Source organism: Epargyreus clarus, unplaced genomic scaffold (assembly GCF_041222505.1).
Source record: "Epargyreus clarus isolate Ecla_fem2 unplaced genomic scaffold, WU_Ecla_fem_2.2 ptg000032l, whole genome shotgun sequence".
In the NCBI taxonomy this organism is placed as follows: domain Eukaryota; kingdom Metazoa; phylum Arthropoda; class Insecta; order Lepidoptera; family Hesperiidae; genus Epargyreus; species Epargyreus clarus.
This window is the reverse complement of record NW_027332237.1, coordinates 3,734,209-3,755,176: the sequence shown is the minus strand read 5'-3', so window position 1 is coordinate 3,755,176 and position 20,968 is coordinate 3,734,209. Positions and strand designations below refer to the sequence as shown.

At 47.0% G+C, this 20,968-nt stretch overlaps 1 protein-coding gene across 1 annotated transcript in view; it reads left to right on the top strand.

Moving 5' to 3' along the window:
- The window catches only part of cyst (rho guanine nucleotide exchange factor 18 cysts), a 69,316-nt gene extending 50,921 nt beyond the window's left edge, over positions 1-18,395 (top strand). The window contains 10 exon segments of the mRNA XM_073090076.1: positions 2,545-2,666; positions 2,805-3,000; positions 3,721-3,871; positions 4,400-4,560; positions 6,764-6,871; positions 7,168-7,260; positions 7,637-7,755; positions 12,160-12,255; positions 14,757-14,836; positions 16,554-18,395. Of these exon segments, the coding sequence (XP_072946177.1) occupies positions 2,545-2,666; positions 2,805-3,000; positions 3,721-3,871; positions 4,400-4,560; positions 6,764-6,871; positions 7,168-7,260; positions 7,637-7,755; positions 12,160-12,255; positions 14,757-14,836; positions 16,554-16,659 (1,232 nt within the window). The 3' untranslated portion in view covers positions 16,660-18,395.
- Positions 18,396-20,968: the final 2,573 nt, after the last annotated feature.

The window sequence follows — 20,968 nt, the reverse complement described above, 5'->3', positions numbered from 1 at the left end:
ATAACTAGACGCAATTTAACAAACGAGTTATGAAAACAAGAAAACATTCGAGTTCGACCACGATCACGAAAATGAATAACATCAACTAAGAAACTTAAAATTGGCGGCACAATAGTACATTACGATACGCGTGGCCAAAGTAGCCTATTTTTGCACGGCGTGAAGTTAGCGCCCGAGCGCAGCGAGGGTGCTAAACGCCGTGCAGATAATAGGCTACTTTTGTCACAAGTATCGTATACTATTTTATAGCTCGTGTGACATAAACCCGCTTAACTTGTGAAGAAATATGAAAAAAATATGATAATTATTTTGAAACTTATAAATGATTGAAACTAAAAATTATGAACTAAAAAAGCAATAAAAATGTGACACAACAAAAACCATTGAAATTTAGAAAATTTAGTAATTATTCTGCACTTGTGATAAAGACAAATCTAACACCACACATATGTCGAAATCTATCAAGCCATTTAGGCTTACATACAGGCGTATTAAAGAAACATATGATAAGCAATCACATAATGTACTAATACATAACTAATACTAGTGATACAGTAGAAAATCGATTATCCGGACCTTAGTTATAAATATTCGCGATTGTTCGGATTGTGAAACGTGAACAAGTAACTTTGTTATAACCCTTACAGATCAGCCACATTTTGTGTGACTTGTGCATTTAAATTCCGGAAAGTCGCCAAATCGCAACAAAATAGTTACTATAAAAAACAAAAATCCCGATTGCTAAAAATATAACCTATGTTATCGCCACAATTTAGACGAATTCAGCGACACATCGTGTATCAAAATTAATGAAGTCGTTTGAGTTTGCCAAAGAATGAAAAATACATACGTAACTAGCATATAGTCGAAAAACGTCACCTTCCTAAATCGGTTTAAATAGCTTTTCTTCATAAACTCAATTATCCAAATTTTCGATAATCCGAATGCCACAAATACGACAACAAATAGGTCGCCTAGTCGAGATTCTACTGGAGTAGTATTATGGCTATTTTTGATGACGATTCCTAATTTAAATATCTCCTACTATGGTGTGTAGCGAAAATAAAACAAACACAGTCAAAACAAACAATAAAATTCGATAAAGCCCAATAGTTAGTCTTATGTGATGCTATTGCTTAGTATGTACACAATGGCAAAAACATTTATAAATACGTCCAAAATAAAATATTAAAATAATTATAGCTTTAAACAAAATACTCATTACTCACTTTTAATTTTTAAATGGCATTTAAAAGTATGAAACGTTCATAGCTATGTTTATTTTTTCCAACTGTGAGGGTAGTGTATTAATATTCGTACGGTGTAAAAATCGGCTACTTTGGACACAGAAATGCGTGGCTAAAATGCGGGTTTAGGTCTCAGAGTGTTATAAAAAATGTTTTGTATCCCGATTGTGTTACCATTATCGCATTTTAATTTTGTACCATAAATCTTGTTTTTTATTATTTTTGCCGTACGAAACAAAATTGAGTTCATATCAATATTGAAAAATGTAAATTGATGTTTATTTATTTAGATTATTATTTTATTATCGTTGTATTAATTTAATATCGTCAAAAATAAGAAACTACCATTTGAAACGTATTTTATTGATAGGTCAACAGCTATGTTTACATTTTGGACACCTAATTATGAATCGGACTATATAATGGGAGTGTTCAAATCTGTCAAATTGACAAGTGTCAGTTAATCTGTCATGTTTGACGGCTTGTAGAGCAAGATGGGACTTCATACTCACCGGTCTCTCATATGCCGCGTCTGCGTTTGCAATATGGAGGTGAGTAGGGATTATTCGGATCTCGAGGGTACCTTCTTTGTCCGGGCACGTTCTCAAGGGGGTGAATACCCCCCGGATTTTTTTAATATTCTTTCATAATAATATAATATTATAATAATAATAATATCATAATATAATGAGACAACATTAAAATTATACCAACCCCCCTGTTTAGCGGGGGGGTACGGGACTCGGTCAAATTACCAAGCTGGCAGTCCCCCTCCTGATGGTCGGAGGCGGAAACCAACCCTGGGAGCTCCCGCGGAAGCACCCATTTAGGTGGCACCGAACCCCATTTAGGTGGGAATGTGGTCCGGCCTCATCCCGCTCGTATATAGAGCGAGCTATTCGGACCACAAACTCCTCCACGGACTGCATTTTAAGGTCGCGCTCCAACAAGTCGTTCCTGACGTAGCGACCAGCCCCAACGATCGCTCGCAAGGCCAGGTTCTGCTGCGCACGGAGACGCTGCCAGTTCGACCTAGAGACCAACGCGTGTTCATAGTGTTTTTGCTTAACAATATATCTCCTCGGCCTTATACCTACAAACTGCATTTATCTTCGTGACAAATTAAGTATCTGAAGAGGCACCTGCCGTATTGCTTACATATCTACTGGCTGCTTCTACAAACAATTCTCTGGTTTAAACAAATGGTTTTGAGCCTAGGGAGAATTTATTTAAATATGTAAATAATTCATAATGTAGGTGTGAATGAGTGTAAGACGGGTGTGTTGAACGGTTCCAGGTATAACGGGTGTGAGCGGCGGCGTGTTCCCGGGCGGGCTGGTGTTCCCGGAGTACGTGCGGCTGGCCTCGCCCTCGCAGGACACGCACGCGCTGTGGCAGGAGGTCTGCCGGGTCGTTAAGGTGAGTGGCTCATGTGTTTCATGTGTTGCACGGTTTAACCTGCGGTGGGCGGCGCTGCTCATTTTGACTATGCGGCACTCCAAAGCTGTTTTGTGTCGGCGGCTTGTTTAATGTCAATATGTTATGTGGTGGCTCCAGGAGGCGTTGGAGGCGTCGAGCGCGGCGGGCGCGGCGTTGGCGGGCGGCGGCGCGCTCGGCCGCTCCACCAGCTCGGCGGGCGAGCGCCACTCCGCCGCGTACACGAGCCCCGCGCTGCCGCGCCGCGCCGACACCTTCGCCGGCTTCGACGCCGCGCGGCACCGCGGTGAGTGACACACGCACACACACACTGCGCGCACTGCACTGGTGTGTGTGCTGTATACATATTAACAGTGGGAGGCGCGACGCTGACAGAATGACACGTAATGTTACAAGTACATGCGCTCACTTGTGCTTATAGGGTGACACGTACACAAGTACATGCACACGTTTAGGCGCACGCGTACCACACGTACACGCTCACGATTCGCGAAGAGACTGCATTTAATTTATTCAAGAGTGCGACTGAGCTGCGCATGCGATCAGACACAACAGAAAAATACGTCTTGACAGATACACACATCCACAAGTAGACATATTGAGATATTAAAAAACAATTATAATTAATTGCCTGTATAATTCAGAGATTGACAAATTTTGCGTTTATTTAAATTGATTTTTAGCTGTCACATAACAGAAATGAAACACTTCACGTGCCTCTTAATTCTCTAACTTGCTGGAAATTTTATTCTTTAGTTATGAAAAAACTTAACCGTTAGTAAAAACCGCACATAACCGTGCACGTGTAATATACAAAACAGCATCATATCATTGCAGACTGATATATAAACGTTGTTCATGCCTATAATTGGCACTCATACGAACCTTATTATTATTAATACTACTATAGTGTACTTCTAAGTACTAAATAGTGTATTGTGTGTGTTGCTGTTGGCATGTTAATAAATAAATAAATTACTAAAATCGCGCACACCCGTGCACGTGTAATATACAAACGCAGCACAATTTGACGCAGGCGCGCCCCGCTTGTCGACAGAGTGCGCGGAGGGCGCGGCGGCGGCGGGCGATGCGGCGGGGGAGCCCGGCGCGGAGGCGGCGCTGCGGCTGCACCACGCCGTCTACACGCTCGCGTGCATCGTGTGGCAGCAACTCACCACTATACACAGGTGAGGGGTGTGTTGTGAATGAAGTGTTGAAAGGCGTTTATATTGAATGATGTTTTTTTTTTATTATAACTGTCGAATACTAAGGTTATCCTAACTTATGTAACTAGGAGTCAATTTTAATTGACTCCTAGTTACATAAGTAGGTAAAGAGTAGGTATTTTTTTTTCCAATAAACACTTTATTGGAAAAAAATCTGACTATTTCACAAGTGTTAAGAATGCTAGCTTTTTGTAAGGTGATGTATGTTCAGGAGTTTAAGACTGGAATGTTGTGTACCATATATTATTGTCCTTTCCATCGTAGTAGTTAGTAGTCGGTGGAGTTAGGTGACATCATTTGTTGTGAATGAATGCAGTGTAGAAGTGCAGTTTTATGTATGGCAGCATTTCGATAACTGTAACTTTGTATTGTGTGCGGTCGTAGCTAGGAGGTGCAGCTGTACGTGTGAAAATGATCGTCACGTAATATGTATGTGTGTTTGCGTGTTATACAGATAAACATTAATAATATTTGTGTGTGTGCGCGCAGTCTGGAGGCGCAGGTGTGCGCGTGGCGTGCGAGCGGCGGCAGCGCGGCGCGCACGCACGACGCGCAGCTGGAGGAGCTGCGGCACGCGCAGGCGCGCCTCACCGCCGACAGGCAGCACTTCGAGGCCACGCGCGCCGCCGACCGCCAGCAGCTCGCGGACGGTCAGTGTGTGCGCGTGTGCGTGTGTGTGTGTGTGTGTGTGTGTGTGTGTGTGCGCACGGCCGCACGCACGACGCGCAGCTGGAGGAGCTGCGGCACGCGCAGGCGCGCCTCACCGCCGACAGGCAGCACTTCGAGGCCACGCGCGCCGCCGACCGCCAGCAGCTCGCGGACGGTCAGTGTGTGCGCGTGTGCGTGTGTGTGTGTGTGTGTGTGTGTGTGTGTGTGCGCACGGCCGCACGCACGACGCGCAGCTGGAGGAGCTGCGGCACGCGCAGGCGCGCCTCACCGCCGACAGGCAGCACTTCGAGGCCACGCGCGCCGCCGACCGCCAGCAGCTCGCGGACGGTCAGTGTGTGCGCGTGTGCGTGTGTGTGTGTGTGTGTGTGTGTGTGTGTGTGCGCACGGCCGCACGCACGACGCGCAGCTGGAGGAGCTGCGGCACGCGCAGGCGCGCCTCACCGCCGACAGGCAGCACTTCGAGGCCACGCGCGCCGCCGACCGCCAGCAGCTCGCGGACGGTCAGTGTGTGCGCGTGTGCGTGTGTGTGTGTGTGTGTGTGTGTGTGTGTGTGCGCACGGCCGCACGCACGACGCGCAGCTGGAGGAGCTGCGGCACGCGCAGGCGCGCCTCACCGCCGACAGGCAGCACTTCGAGGCCACGCGCGCCGCCGACCGCCAGCAGCTCGCGGACGGTCAGTGTGTGCGCGTGTGCGTGTGTGTGTGTGTGTGTGTGTGTGTGTGTGTGCGCACGGCCGCACGCACGACGCGCAGCTGGAGGAGCTGCGGCACGCGCAGGCGCGCCTCACCGCCGACAGGCAGCACTTCGAGGCCACGCGCGCCGCCGACCGCCAGCAGCTCGCGGACGGTCAGTGTGTGCGCGTGTGCGTGTGTGTGTGTGTGTGTGTGTGTGTGTGTGTGCGCACGGCCGCACGCACGACGCGCAGCTGGAGGAGCTGCGGCACGCGCAGGCGCGCCTCACCGCCGACAGGCAGCACTTCGAGGCCACGCGCGCCGCCGACCGCCAGCAGCTCGCGGACGGTCAGTGTGTGCGCGTGTGCGTGTGTGTGTGTGTGTGTGTGTGTGTGTGTGTGCGCACGGCCGCACGCACGACGCGCAGCTGGAGGAGCTGCGGCACGCGCAGGCGCGCCTCACCGCCGACAGGCAGCACTTCGAGGCCACGCGCGCCGCCGACCGCCAGCAGCTCGCGGACGGTCAGTGTGTGCGCGTGTGCGTGTGTGTGTGTGTGTGTGTGTGTGTGTGTGTGCGCACGGCCGCACGCACGACGCGCAGCTGGAGGAGCTGCGGCACGCGCAGGCGCGCCTCACCGCCGACAGGCAGCACTTCGAGGCCACGCGCGCCGCCGACCGCCAGCAGCTCGCGGACGGTCAGTGTGTGCGCGTGTGCGTGTGTGTGTGTGTGTGTGTGTGTGTGTGTGTGCGCACGGCCGCACGCACGACGCGCAGCTGGAGGAGCTGCGGCACGCGCAGGCGCGCCTCACCGCCGACAGGCAGCACTTCGAGGCCACGCGCGCCGCCGACCGCCAGCAGCTCGCGGATGGTCAGTGTGTGCGTGTGTGTGTGTGTGTGTGTGCGCACGGCCGCACGCACGACGCGCAGCTTCAGGAGCTGCAGCACGACATGTGCTTCATATGCTGGCTCGAAGGACCAATCTGCTAAATGCAAATGAAACTGAAATACAAATAAATTCTGAAGGTGGTAGAACCCTTTGTGGTTCGACTCCGGCGGCACCACCGCCACACCTATTTCTACCTAATAACAGCAGTGTTAGGCGCTGCTGTGTTCCGGTTTGAAGGGTGTGGTTAGGGAGACATACTTTTTCGAGGCGTTCCAGCTTAGGGGTAGTCCTCAGGGGTAGCGGCAAATCTGTGGCCGACTTCATCCTATCTGGGGTTGATTACAGATGTCCCTGGGCGGCAGTAGCCACTTACCATCAGGTGGACTGCATGCTCGTCTGCTACCCTTATATAAAAAAAAATCCTTTTCCATTAGCTAAAGATCCTGTTTATTCATGGCATAACTAAGATTGATGACAAATGTGCGAGCTGATCATAATGTTCCTCTTATGCAACGTAAGTAAAGAATTATTTTGAGACTACAAGAAAATTGTCGTTATTTAAAAATAAATACATGAACTAAACTTTACAATACATAGATACTTATTTAAGTTTTGTTGTTACCTGTAGAACGACGACAGTTGCAAATAGCGAGACAAGAGCTGGAGGAGCAACAGAAAGACGTGGAGCAACAGAGGGAGAGACTGTACAGGAGGCTGGAGCTGCTACAACAACATGGTGAGTGCCAATTCATTCCAATACGGAATAAAAATAAAACGTACGTATATTAATGGTATTATCCATTTTAAAATGTGTTCATGCCTCGTTTTTAAATTTGTCAACAATAAACAATAAAGTATTCATAATAGAATTTAAGGTAAGGTTGATAGGATACAATACAAATATTAATTAATAACTGAATATTGCTTAATAATTATTAATTGGATTAAATATTTTATTATAACTAATAGGTTCATATAGTTATACGCTCAATATATTTAAATAGATTTTTAATTTTTGTACGAATATTCCAGGTGGATCTCAAGAGGAAATAGCGAGTGTTGGGACGCTGTCACCTGATTCCAGTGTTAGTGATACCATGCGACGGAAGGAACCGAAATGGAGAAGTGAGTGTTGCTTTATGTATATGTTATTAGTATTATTGATGGACACTCATAGTTTCACGTATATCTGTATTGTAAAGATAGACACTAAGACTAGTACACAAACAAATCTTGCACAGAAATTTTGTTTCTTTTTTGTAGTGACGGGTTGCCCACGCGATGAGGTTAATTTAAAAAAATATATTTTGGTTTTGAAATGTCGTCCTTTAGTATAGGATGAAAAAAATGGTCGTTGTAAATAGTCTACGAAATTTGTCAGTTAAAAACAAAACGTTCTGTCTGTCTGTTTGTCCTACGCTAAGGAGAGGGGGTGACCCCCTACCATTCTTTTCTCATATATGTCCACGTCCACGTGCTCAAGTTAACCTGCTTCCCCCAGATAACCGCGGCTCGACGGGCTCGGAGTCATCGGCACCGTCGTGCAGCGCGCTGCCGCCGCCGCAGCTGCTGTCGGCGCACAACGAGACGCGCGCCACCGTGCGCGCGCCCGCCATACAGGTACCTGTATACCGCTGCCGTGCCCCCGCCGGCAGACACAGTCAGCGGCACCGTCGTGCAGCGCGCTGCCGCCGCCGCAGCTGCTGTCGGCGCACAACGAGACGCGCGCCACCGTGCGCGCGCCCGCCATACAGGTACCTGTATACCGCTGCCGTGCCCCCGCCGGCAGACACAGTCAGCGGCACCGTCGTGCAGCGCGCTGCCGCCGCCGCAGCTGCTGTCGGCGCACAACGAGACGCGCGCCACCGTGCGCGCGCCCGCCATACAGGTACCTGTATACCGCTGCCGTGCCCCCGCCGGCAGACACAGTCAGCGGCACCGTCGTGCAGCGCGCTGCCGCCGCCGCAGCTGCTGTCGGCGCACAACGAGACGCGCGCCACCGTGCGCGCGCCCGCCATACAGGTACCTGTATACCGCTGCCGTGCCCCCGCCGGCAGACACAGTCAGCGGCACCGTCGTGCAGCGCGCTGCCGCCGCCGCAGCTGCTGTCGGCGCACAACGAGACGCGCGCCACCGTGCGCGCGCCCGCCATACAGGTACCTGTATACCGCTGCCGTGCCCCCGCCGGCAGACACAGTCAGCGGCACCGTCGTGCAGCGCGCTGCCGCCGCCGCAGCTGCTGTCGGCGCACAACGAGACGCGCGCCACCGTGCGCGCGCCCGCCATACAGGTACCTGTATACCGCTGCCGTGCCCCCGCCGGCAGACACAGTCAGCGGCACCGTCGTGCAGCGCGCTGCCGCCGCCGCAGCTGCTGTCGGCGCACAACGAGACGCGCGCCACCGTGCGCGCGCCCGCCATACAGGTACCTGTATACCGCTGCCGTGCCCCCGCCGGCAGACACAGTCAGCGGCACCGTCGTGCAGCGCGCTGCCGCCGCCGCAGCTGCTGTCGGCGCACAACGAGACGCGCGCCACCGTGCGCGCGCCCGCCATACAGGTACCTGTATACCGCTGCCGTGCCCCCGCCGGCAGACACAGTCAGCGGCACCGTCGTGCAGCGCGCTGCCGCCGCCGCAGCTGCTGTCGGCGCACAACGAGACGCGCGCCACCGTGCGCGCGCCCGCCATACAGGTACCTGTATACCGCTGCCGTGCCCCCGCCGGCAGACACAGTCAGCGGCACCGTCGTGCAGCGCGCTGCCGCCGCCGCAGCTGCTGTCGGCGCACAACGAGACGCGCGCCACCGTGCGCGCGCCCGCCATACAGGTACCTGTATACCGCTGCCGTGCCCCCGCCGGCAGACACAGTCAGCGGCACCGTCGTGCAGCGCGCTGCCGCCGCCGCAGCTGCTGTCGGCGCACAACGAGACGCGCGCCACCGTGCGCGCGCCCGCCATACAGGTACCTGTATACCGCTGCCGTGCCCCCGCCGGCAGACACAGTCAGCGGCACCGTCGTGCAGCGCGCTGCCGCCGCCGCAGCTGCTGTCGGCGCACAACGAGACGCGCGCCACCGTGCGCGCGCCCGCCATACAGGTACCTGTATACCGCTGCCGTGCCCCCGCCGGCAGACACAGTCAGCGGCACCGTCGTGCAGCGCGCTGCCGCCGCCGCAGCTGCTGTCGGCGCACAACGAGACGCGCGCCACCGTGCGCGCGCCCGCCATACAGGTACCTGTATACCGCTGCCGTGCCCCCGCCGGCAGACACAGTCAGCGGCACCGTCGTGCAGCGCGCTGCCGCCGCCGCAGCTGCTGTCGGCGCACAACGAGACGCGCGCCACCGTGCGCGCGCCCGCCATACAGGTACCTGTATACCGCTGCCGTGCCCCCGCCGGCAGACACAGTCAGCGGCACCGTCGTGCAGCGCGCTGCCGCCGCCGCAGCTGCTGTCGGCGCACAACGAGACGCGCGCCACCGTGCGCGCGCCCGCCATACAGGTACCTGTATACCGCTGCCGTGCCCCCGCCGGCAGACACAGTCAGCGGCACCGTCGTGCAGCGCGCTGCCGCCGCCGCAGCTGCTGTCGGCGCACAACGAGACGCGCGCCACCGTGCGCGCGCCCGCCATACAGGTACCTGTATACCGCTGCCGTGCCCCCGCCGGCAGACACAGTCAGCGGCACCGTCGTGCAGCGCGCTGCCGCCGCCGCAGCTGCTGTCGGCGCACAACGAGACGCGCGCCACCGTGCGCGCGCCCGCCATACAGGTACCTGTATACCGCTGCCGTGCCCCCGCCGGCAGACACAGTCAGCGGCACCGTCGTGCAGCGCGCTGCCGCCGCCGCAGCTGCTGTCGGCGCACAACGAGACGCGCGCCACCGTGCGCGCGCCCGCCATACAGGTACCTGTATACCGCTGCCGTGCCCCCGCCGGCAGACACAGTCAGCGGCACCGTCGTGCAGCGCGCTGCCGCCGCCGCAGCTGCTGTCGGCGCACAACGAGACGCGCGCCACCGTGCGCGCGCCCGCCATACAGGTACCTGTATACCGCTGCCGTGCCCCCGCCGGCAGACACAGTCAGCGGCACCGTCGTGCAGCGCGCTGCCGCCGCCGCAGCTGCTGTCGGCGCACAACGAGACGCGCGCCACCGTGCGCGCGCCCGCCATACAGGTACCTGTATACCGCTGCCGTGCCCCCGCCGGCAGACACAGTCAGCGGCACCGTCGTGCAGCGCGCTGCCGCCGCCGCAGCTGCTGTCGGCGCACAACGAGACGCGCGCCACCGTGCGCGCGCCCGCCATACAGGTACCTGTATACCGCTGCCGTGCCCCCGCCGGCAGACACAGTCAGCGGCACCGTCGTGCAGCGCGCTGCCGCCGCCGCAGCTGCTGTCGGCGCACAACGAGACGCGCGCCACCGTGCGCGCGCCCGCCATACAGGTACCTGTATACCGCTGCCGTGCCCCCGCCGGCAGACACAGTCAGCGGCACCGTCGTGCAGCGCGCTGCCGCCGCCGCAGCTGCTGTCGGCGCACAACGAGACGCGCGCCACCGTGCGCGCGCCCGCCATACAGGTACCTGTATACCGCTGCCGTGCCCCCGCCGGCAGACACAGTCAGCGGCACCGTCGTGCAGCGCGCTGCCGCCGCCGCAGCTGCTGTCGGCGCACAACGAGACGCGCGCCACCGTGCGCGCGCCCGCCATACAGGTACCTGTATACCGCTGCCGTGCCCCCGCCGGCAGACACAGTCAGCGGCACCGTCGTGCAGCGCGCTGCCGCCGCCGCAGCTGCTGTCGGCGCACAACGAGACGCGCGCCACCGTGCGCGCGCCCGCCATACAGGTACCTGTATACCGCTGCCGTGCCCCCGCCGGCAGACACAGTCAGCGGCACCGTCGTGCAGCGCGCTGCCGCCGCCGCAGCTGCTGTCGGCGCACAACGAGACGCGCGCCACCGTGCGCGCGCCCGCCATACAGGTACCTGTATACCGCTGCCGTGCCCCCGCCGGCAGACACAGTCAGCGGCACCGTCGTGCAGCGCGCTGCCGCCGCCGCAGCTGCTGTCGGCGCACAACGAGACGCGCGCCACCGTGCGCGCGCCCGCCATACAGGTACCTGTATACCGCTGCCGTGCCCCCGCCGGCAGACACAGTCAGCGGCACCGTCGTGCAGCGCGCTGCCGCCGCCGCAGCTGCTGTCGGCGCACAACGAGACGCGCGCCACCGTGCGCGCGCCCGCCATACAGGTACCTGTATACCGCTGCCGTGCCCCCGCCGGCAGACACAGTCAGCGGCACCGTCGTGCAGCGCGCTGCCGCCGCCGCAGCTGCTGTCGGCGCACAACGAGACGCGCGCCACCGTGCGCGCGCCCGCCATACAGGTACCTGTATACCGCTGCCGTGCCCCCGCCGGCAGACACAGTCAGCGGCACCGTCGTGCAGCGCGCTGCCGCCGCCGCAGCTGCTGTCGGCGCACAACGAGACGCGCGCCACCGTGCGCGCGCCCGCCATACAGGTACCTGTATACCGCTGCCGTGCCCCCGCCGGCAGACAGTCGACGATACAGTGGACGGGTTCGGAGTCATTGGCACCATCCTGCAGCGCGCTGCCTAAGTAAGTGGTAAGTGGCTACTGCCGCCCGTGAACATCTGAAATCAAGCTCTAATAAGCTTGGCCAGGGAGATGCTGACGACACCACCTCTACACCTTTTTTTGCCTAATAACAGCAGTGTTGAGTGATGCTGTCTCCTCGTTTGCAGTGTTAAAGGAAACATACTTTTCCGAGGCGTTTCAGCTTAGTCCTCAGGGGTAGCGGAGTATCTGTGGCCAACCTCAGGTAGGAATCTAATTTATCTGAGGTGGATTAAAAAGGCCCATGGGCCCATTTTTTTATCCCTCTTCCATTTATGCATCTTCATAGCACCATCCAACCCGACCTTCTAGACATAAAAAATATTTTTATTTGGAATTTATTAATAGTCACAAAATTCCAAAATACGTAAACATGTAGTAAAAACGAACATTCCACTCCAGCAGATGGTGAAACAACAGCTGCCGCTGAAGCTGGCGAGCGGCAAGGGCCAGCAGCCGCCGCCCGGCTACCATCGTCTCCACGAGTCGCCTAGCGAGGTGCGTATGTTGTAGCTATTGTGGTGTTGACGGACTTCGTGGCGGAATGGACTTCTAATGAGTTAAGCCCACTTTACATTCTCGCGGGAACGTGAGAAAATCACGAGAACGCGAGAAAAACCCGTTTCGTATAGGCTCCACATTCTTGTTTCTCGTGCTTTTCTCGCGTTCTCGCGAGATTCTCGCGAGAATGTGGAGCGAGATTAATGAGTTAGGGCGTTTGTCCACCACCGCCGTCACCGGACCGTCACCGAGACCGAGATCATTTCAGGCCAACTTTAATATGACATGACGGACGTGCGGTGGACACGGGGCTATAGTAAATGTATGTACCGCTACTTCGGCGCCGTTCTCTCGTTCTTGGTGACGGTCCGGTGACGGCGGCGGTAGACAACCACTCTTAGGATTTGTCATGTGAAACATACTCTTAATATTACCGACGGGATGTTCGGAGCTTTTAGTTTTATTAATTATTTGTGACAGATTTATTTAATTTTTTTAACCGACTTCCCAAAGGAGAGTTATCTAATCGTCGCGTGTATATATTTTTTTTAGTTCATAGAATATTGTGAGGATGATGATAAATGACTACGATGATTGGCTTCTATAGACGCGTTACAATATAAGATGACAAAATATTTGCATATCAAAAAGTACATTAGAAGTCTGTTTTGTTACTTAATCCTTGATCTTCAACTTTAAAATGTCGTGTTGACTAATTTTTAAATACTTACAATAATTGAACACTATAGAATAATAAAAATATATTTTTTATAATATTTTCTAAACTTTATTACGTAGTTTTATGAAATATATTTTTAATCTGAAACAGAATAAATGGTTGCATTTTCAGGATGTCGACTATCCCAATGTATTTTAACGTACCGCGTAAGTAAATAATTGGTGTCGAGTAGTTGTGATATTGTTTATGCATTTTCAAACGTGACGTATTGATGTTTGTGTTATACAAACATTTATGTTTTATTATAAACAACTAGAGTTTCTATCTTCTAACTACATCTTATTCTTACTGTAGGTTACATAAGTTACTTTTAATAAAGACATGTCCTCTAAATAATTTTTGCTATATTGTTAAGGTTATTGGTTCCTTAATTGAGTCAGAATTTTAGTACCAAAAATATTATAATTTAGTTACCTCTTTAATTCTTCGATAAGAACTTATCGAGTACATATAATAAGTTTATTTCACTTCCTGAAGAATTCATGAATAAATATCTGAAATAAAATTACTTTAGGCTGTCTATAGTGTGTATTAGATCGCTGTCGGTCGTGTGCTACCTTCTTTATTTGTGAATAAGGTAACATGTCGACCGTTGACTGTTAAAAGAAATATTTAATCACTTATTCCCTTATCGTGAATATAACAATCTTATATTAGAAGCTTCCTGCTTTGAAATTCTAAAAAGGTATTAGAAGTTTTTTTTTCGTTTTATTGTATTTCTTTCTTTCGTTTGATTGTTTTTGTTAATTTAAAATTGAAAAAATGGCTATCGCGTTTGAAAATGCATTTCAAAATTTACTGTTGTCTGTACACTTAATTGGCTGTCGCTTTAGTAGAAAATATATACAATAAAACACCATAATTTAAGGAGTATTATGTGGCTTCATTTCTACTTGGTTATACAAATCTATAATAAAGTCTACTAAAGGTGTAATCTTGAACTTTTTGGTGCAAATTGCATAGATGTTGTTGAAATTCTTGATATATAATCAATATCTGTATATACAACCATTTTTTCTGTTACTATTTTAGTATGCATGCTTTTTCTAATTATTTAGTGTTGTGTACATATCTTAAAGAGCAAAGTAGAGAAAGTTCTTTATATTAGAACAATCTTCTTTTATGTGGTATTGTTAAATATCTATGAAATACTTTTAAGATAAACTATAGCAATTCAAATTTTCTGAATATCGATTGTTTTATCCTAATGTGTTTAAATATATGTATGTTTTGAATTATTTTGTAGTTGATCGTTGTCGTGTGGCGTCACATTATTGGCATATGCTTTGCCGACAACAGTATTAATATAATCGCTTTATATTTCAATTATATTTATTTTTTAAGTATAATTTAATATTAACATTTTTATTTTTACACGCTTTTTATTAACTTCACCTGTATGTTTGTTTGTATGTTTGTAACCGACTTCTTTGGGCGCGATTTTTTATTTATAATGTTATTATTCCATGTTACGTAAAAGTGAATTATCATGATCGTAATCTTTATTTGTTAAATGAAGTACGATAGGTAAAGATTGAAATTATAAAGATTCATTATTTTTCAAATTTAAGTTTTAGTAATTGTTATAATTTAATATTTATTATTTTAGTTACTATGTTCAGTAAAGTTATTGTTTTTTTTACATTGTTTTAAGTTATTTCTAGAGTTAAATAACACGATCACAATATAAATATCTCCGCGTGCACATTTATTTTGGTTTCCATCGGTTGTTTGAGTTGTGTTGTGTTGTGGGTCGCAGCCGCCGCCCGTGCTGCACGCGCGCGCCGGCAGCTCGCCCGCGCCGCTGCCCGCCACACACAACAACAACAAGGCCACCAGGTAATAACACCTATATACCATCACACCTTTTTTTTTTCTTTTCGAGGGGGAAACCTTCAAATGGTACCCGACGACGTGGGAGCGACGTCGGGTTATGTGGGATTTTTACCGCACTAAAACCCCCCCGGTGCACGTCCTCGGCGCTTGTTGGAGAACTCCGGGATCTCCAACGGAACACAACCGGAGTCCTCCAAGCGCGATGCCCGAATCGGGCTCTGCCCTAGGGGAGCGTTCGCTCCTCCCACAACATCTGGTGATTACGACGGTATGCGACCACACATACCGCCGTCCTTCCCGGGGTAGCATACTGGACGGTTCGAGCTCCCACTTTTGCCGCCCGCAACCCCGGAAGCCCCCTTTTAGTCGCCTCTTACGACAGGCAGGGGATACCGTAGCCCTATTCTAATCCCGGAACTACAGGGACAACACCATCACACCTAACACACCCTCACACCGCACACACTTTGCGGTTTTATGATGTAGAAGTAGTTGCTAAGGATGCTGTCCACCTGATGGTATGGTCCGCGCCAGGCTGCTAGTCCGCTCCGAATATAGAAACTAGTCAACCCCACTCGGGGCAGCGTGAAGGCACAATTTATTCCGAAGGTCCGCCCAACAGCGGAACATAGCACCGACCCCTTGAGAATTGCTCGGGTATAGAGGGTCACCTCCAGACCCGTATACCCCACTCCTGGAGGCCCCCAGGCCACAGAGTAGGACGCCCACTTTGCTTGCTGTAGAAACGAGTCGCGTCGAATAGCAAATTGTAGATATTAGCGGGACGAACACAGCGCGGGACCCCTCCCGGCACCCGTCCGCTGCCCACTCTCACCTGCGGGCACATAGCACAGTTAGTGTGCCCTTACATTGCTACGTAATGTATGCTTGTAATTGTGCGCAACAACTTCAGAGCGGACTGGCAGTTTGGCGAGGACTATATGTGGCTACTGCCGCCCCAATCGAGTGTGTTTGACTGGTAGATGAGTGGTGTTGACAGATGTCACATTTGTCATCAACACCAGATGAAATTAGATTTCTACCTGAGATCGGCCACAGATGCTCTACGCCGGAGCACCATCGCCTCTCCTATATCTTCCTTATAGCAGCAGTGTTAAACACTGCTGCATTTTGGTTTGAAGGATGTTTATATGGGAGATAATGCTTTTCTAAAGCGTTCCAACTTAAAACTCCGAAATAGCTACACATCTGTGACCTGACAGACATCTGACAAGAATCTAATAGTATCATTACAGATGTTCTTGAACGACAGTAACCATTTACCATCACATAGACTGCATGCTCTTTTGCTACTTCTATATTATAAAAAAAGTATAATAACTTACTTCACTACATCTTATTCGAATCTTTTTGCATTACTTTTATTAGTATATCTTCACAGGTATAGTAAGGTTTGTTGAAAAGAGAAGTGTACAGGTTTGCTTACGGAATGTTTAAAGATTTTTATGATTAGTTTGTAACTTTTTTCCGTATGTCTCAGAAGTTTCATAGGACTTATTTTTTTGAGTAGTAGTAATTTCTCTAAAATCTTAAATTTTGAATGTAATGTACATAGCTAGTATAAATGAGAAGTAAGTGTAATTTTAAGTAGCATAGTCAAATCTCTTGTGAAATATGGAAAACCGATCTAAAAAATCGGTAAAAGTGCCTCACGCAATCAATACTAATTTTGCCCCTAATTTCGATTGTCCATTTCCAGAACAAACACATACCCTAAGCTGCCGGACAAGTTTCGCGTGAGGTCCCCAGAGCCGGGGGCACCCTCACCGCCCGCGCCTCCGGAGGAGGAGGTTATATACTTCTGACGCGCGCGGGACTCCTGAGACTGCCGCATCTCCTAGACGATATGGACGCCTGGTACTCTCATATCGGTATTGACTGTAAAACCTACTGTGTTGTGTGCACTTTGTATGGTGAAACATTGAATTAAGATTCCTGGATTGCCGTATTCCTTCGACAATATGGATGCCTGGTACTCTGAAATCGGTATTGACATTACATTTTGCTGTGTTATGTGAAACATTGAATCATAAAAACAAACTATATTACGCGACGGACTGAGGCGGCCGCATCTCTCCGACAATATGTACGCCTGGTACTTCATATCGGTATTGACTTTAAAATCTATTGTGTTGTGTGCGTTTAATACACATACATATATGGTGAAATACGCTGGACTCCTGAAACTGGCTCAACTCTTTGACGATATGGACGCCTGGTACTCTCACATCGGTATTGACTTTAAAACCTACTATGTTATGTGCACCTTGTATGGTGAATGAAACATTGAATTATTATACGCCGGACTCCACTCTTCGACGATATGGTCGCCTGGTACTTCATATCGGTATTGACTTATCCTACTGTGTTGTGTGCACTTTGTATGGTGAAACATTATTGAATTACGTGTCGGATTCCCGGAATTACGGCATCTCTTCGACAATACGGATGCCTGGTACTCTCATATCAATCAATATTGACTTTACATCCTATTGTGTTGTGTGCATCTGCTACTTTGATAACATTGAATTATTAGGATACGCGCCGGACTGACTACTGCTGCATCTCTTCGACAGTATGGATGCCTGGTACTTTCACATCAGTATTGACTTAACATCAGCTGTGTTGTATGCGTCCTGCTATTTTGAATAGTGAATCTAATAAATAGGATAGTACTTTGTTTACTGTTGATATCGTACTGTGTCATGTTTGCCTGGTACTTTAAATAGTAAACATTGAATATATATTAAATTAAGATTCACTATTATTATTAATTCCGACGCACACGGCACACCTGAGATTGCTGCATGTCTGATATGGACGCCTGGTACCTTTATATCATCAGTATTAACTTAACATCCTACTGTGTTATGAACACCTGGTACTTTAAACAATGAATAATTAAAACCATTGAATCATTCTATTGAGATTTTAACTATCAATCTATGCATCATATAAAAGTGGTAGATGCAAATACATACTTTAAGTACTTATCATACCATAATATAGTATATTATGTGACCCTAGTACTATTATAAATAGTGAAACATTATATGTCGCAAAACTTATAAAGACCGAATTAATAGGTGAACATAGGTTGCAATTACATCAACTTACGATTGTATTATTATTGCCAACAAGTTAGTAATTCATGCATGTAAGAACTTTGTCAAGATATTGTATGACATGCGGGCAGCTGATTTAGTATCACACCTTAAATATTATGTAACCTTGGTACTTTTAAATAGTAAAGTAGTATTATCTTCAGAAGAAACTTATCTTGTTTTTGAGGCTTCCCGTACTTTAAATATACGGCATTTCTTTTGTATTTATTTAAAAGAAATCTGATTTTGAGATGGTTGATTAAAAGTTTACACTCTATAACGTCATTGAGTGTTCTCAAAAGTTTCTATGGACTGCCTAAGTCGTTGCAATAATATGAAAAACAATAATTTGTATTTAATTTCACTAAATAACTAAATTTGTATCACTAGGTTTATCCTTTTCCTTTATTAGAAATATCTGTAGTTCAAATAACTATCCTATTTAATCTCTACGTTCGAACAAAATTTACAATTAAAGAAATAAATTGAAGGTTAGAAATATGTACAACTCAGACTCCACTGTATATGGCATTCAATTTGTGATTTTTAGGAGTATAACTCGTTTCAGTAAATGTTATATACTAAAATGACGGCATTTCTATTGACCTCTCTATCGTTGATAATGTTTGAGAGCAAACAAACAGCATTAATTGTCATTTTCGATTACGTACTTTATTGAACCGAGTTATATCACTACATCTTGTAACTGACCCTATCATAATTGATAACGAATTAACAAAAATACCTTAAAATAATAAAAATGATCTCTTTTCTCTATTCGTTAGTCCAATTTACGAGTGACCGTCGTCTTCCTTACATATCTTTAGTTTTATTACTATAAAAATTAATAACTTTTATCGATATTTTATTAATAAGTAGAAATTTTAAAGTCCTTATTTACTAAGCATAATATTAATTGGCATCTCTTTACAAACGTATTTACACTAATTCTTTACACCTGTATTATTATTTTATATACAAAACCATATTGTACGATGCGATGATGAGAAAGAGTTTTTACTATAAATTGTAAATTATGATTTGACGATATAAAACATGAAAAGTTATTGTATGAAATATTAACAAATATGCAAGAATATTACGTTTTTTTTTTCACTAGAATTGTAATCTAAAAATATCATTTTATTTTACTTAAAAAATATAAAATAATATACTACATTAGGTTTCCACGGTAGTATTCAATTATAATAACTGATTTTGAATACAAAACGATTATTATGTATCGACGAGACTTAAATTTAAGAGTGACACATTGAGGAACTATTGTCAAATTTGATTGTACTGGTAATGGTACAATATCCGCCAGATTGCTCCAGCGCGGATTGGTGGATACTGCTAAGCCTCGTTATTAATACTCAACCTATCCGAATATTTCCTACCAAAGATTGAAATTTGTCAACTTTTAGTATGAAGTAATTGTTGTCAAATGTCGATCTTTGGTAGACAAAACAATGGATAGATTGATTATTAATAATGGGTGCAATAAGATATTTCATTAACGTAAACGTCGTTAAAATTAATAAAAAAAAATCAGATAGGTTGAGAGAGTCGAAACGAATTATTTACATAGATCGCAACGGATTAAAATAAAAAAAAAATACGCGGACGGAATTTATTATAGGATGTTTTAAAAATAAAATATTGAAATATATATAATATTTTAACCGTAGAGATTATGTCTATATACTAGCGGTCTACATAGCTGTTGTTATAGATGTTTGAGACTTTGTAAATAACTTGTTGTTGACAATTATGAAGTTTTAACGTAGAATAGAATTAATGAAAAGTAATTAAAATTATAGGAAAAATACGAAGATATACATCTATGATCTTCTAGAATAAAATGTATTTTTAATCAGTTTCGAAAACAATATGCACGATAACCACTTCGAAAAATATTACATATTTAATGTTAAAAATTATTGATAAAAATATTTTTGCTATCTGAATGTTAGACGCAATAGTTTCAATAAATTTAATATAAATGCAATATTTTAATCACATTTTAATATAAAAAATAACTGTTTTTACTTAGATTTTCATATATTTGTTCAAGTACAAACCTACCACTTAAATTATATTTTTCCTATAAATTAATATACACAGAGCTTATAATTATTGAAGTATACCCACTGAAATTAATACGCACTTGTTGGATGAATTTATTAAATTAATATTTTCTGAACTGTTAGCCCCATTAGCAGCATCTTAAAATTTATATTTTGTTCAAAATCAAAATTATTTTGTAAAATAAATCATTGTTTTGTTCATATTACCGAACTGTTGTAAAAATTTTTATAACTATAACTGAATTTCTTCAACTGTTCTTAACATTGTAACAGCATAAATATTGCTCAATTTACTATATATGTGAAATCATTTTCAAGAGTTTATAATTACGTGTCTCTGAAACTGGCTTAAAATTAAATTGATATTTTTGTCAAGAATAAAGTTCTACTAGCCTGTTTTGCCGTGGACTTTACAGAAGTACTCGCAGGATTTTCCTTGGAGCTGCTGTCAAAAAGATTTTCGGAGTATAAGGATTTTTTATGCAATACAACATTCAGCTCTGTTATATTATAGGTAAATATTATTTTATGCTGTATCAATCCAAATCTTCGAGTTGAATAAAATAAAGTAAGAGCTTAATAAAATTAAGAACGTTTTAAAATTTCGTAATAACAATAAACAGTTAATATTACTATTTTAATATTACAAAATTTCAAATTTTCAAAACTTTCTGTATTTTCGACGTCTAATATAAACATTTGTAAAATAAAATTTTAAAATTTATTTTGAGTATGACAGAATCGTATATTTTTGATGCACGCCATTTCGAAAGATTCTACGGTTAAATATATTTTATTTATGTAAATCTTTTCCAAATCTTGAGTGTTTCGTAACTTAAAAATATGAAATATACCTAAACCTAAATATTTAACTCTGAAATCCCGACGTATTAATTATATAATAAGAATTAAAAACAGTA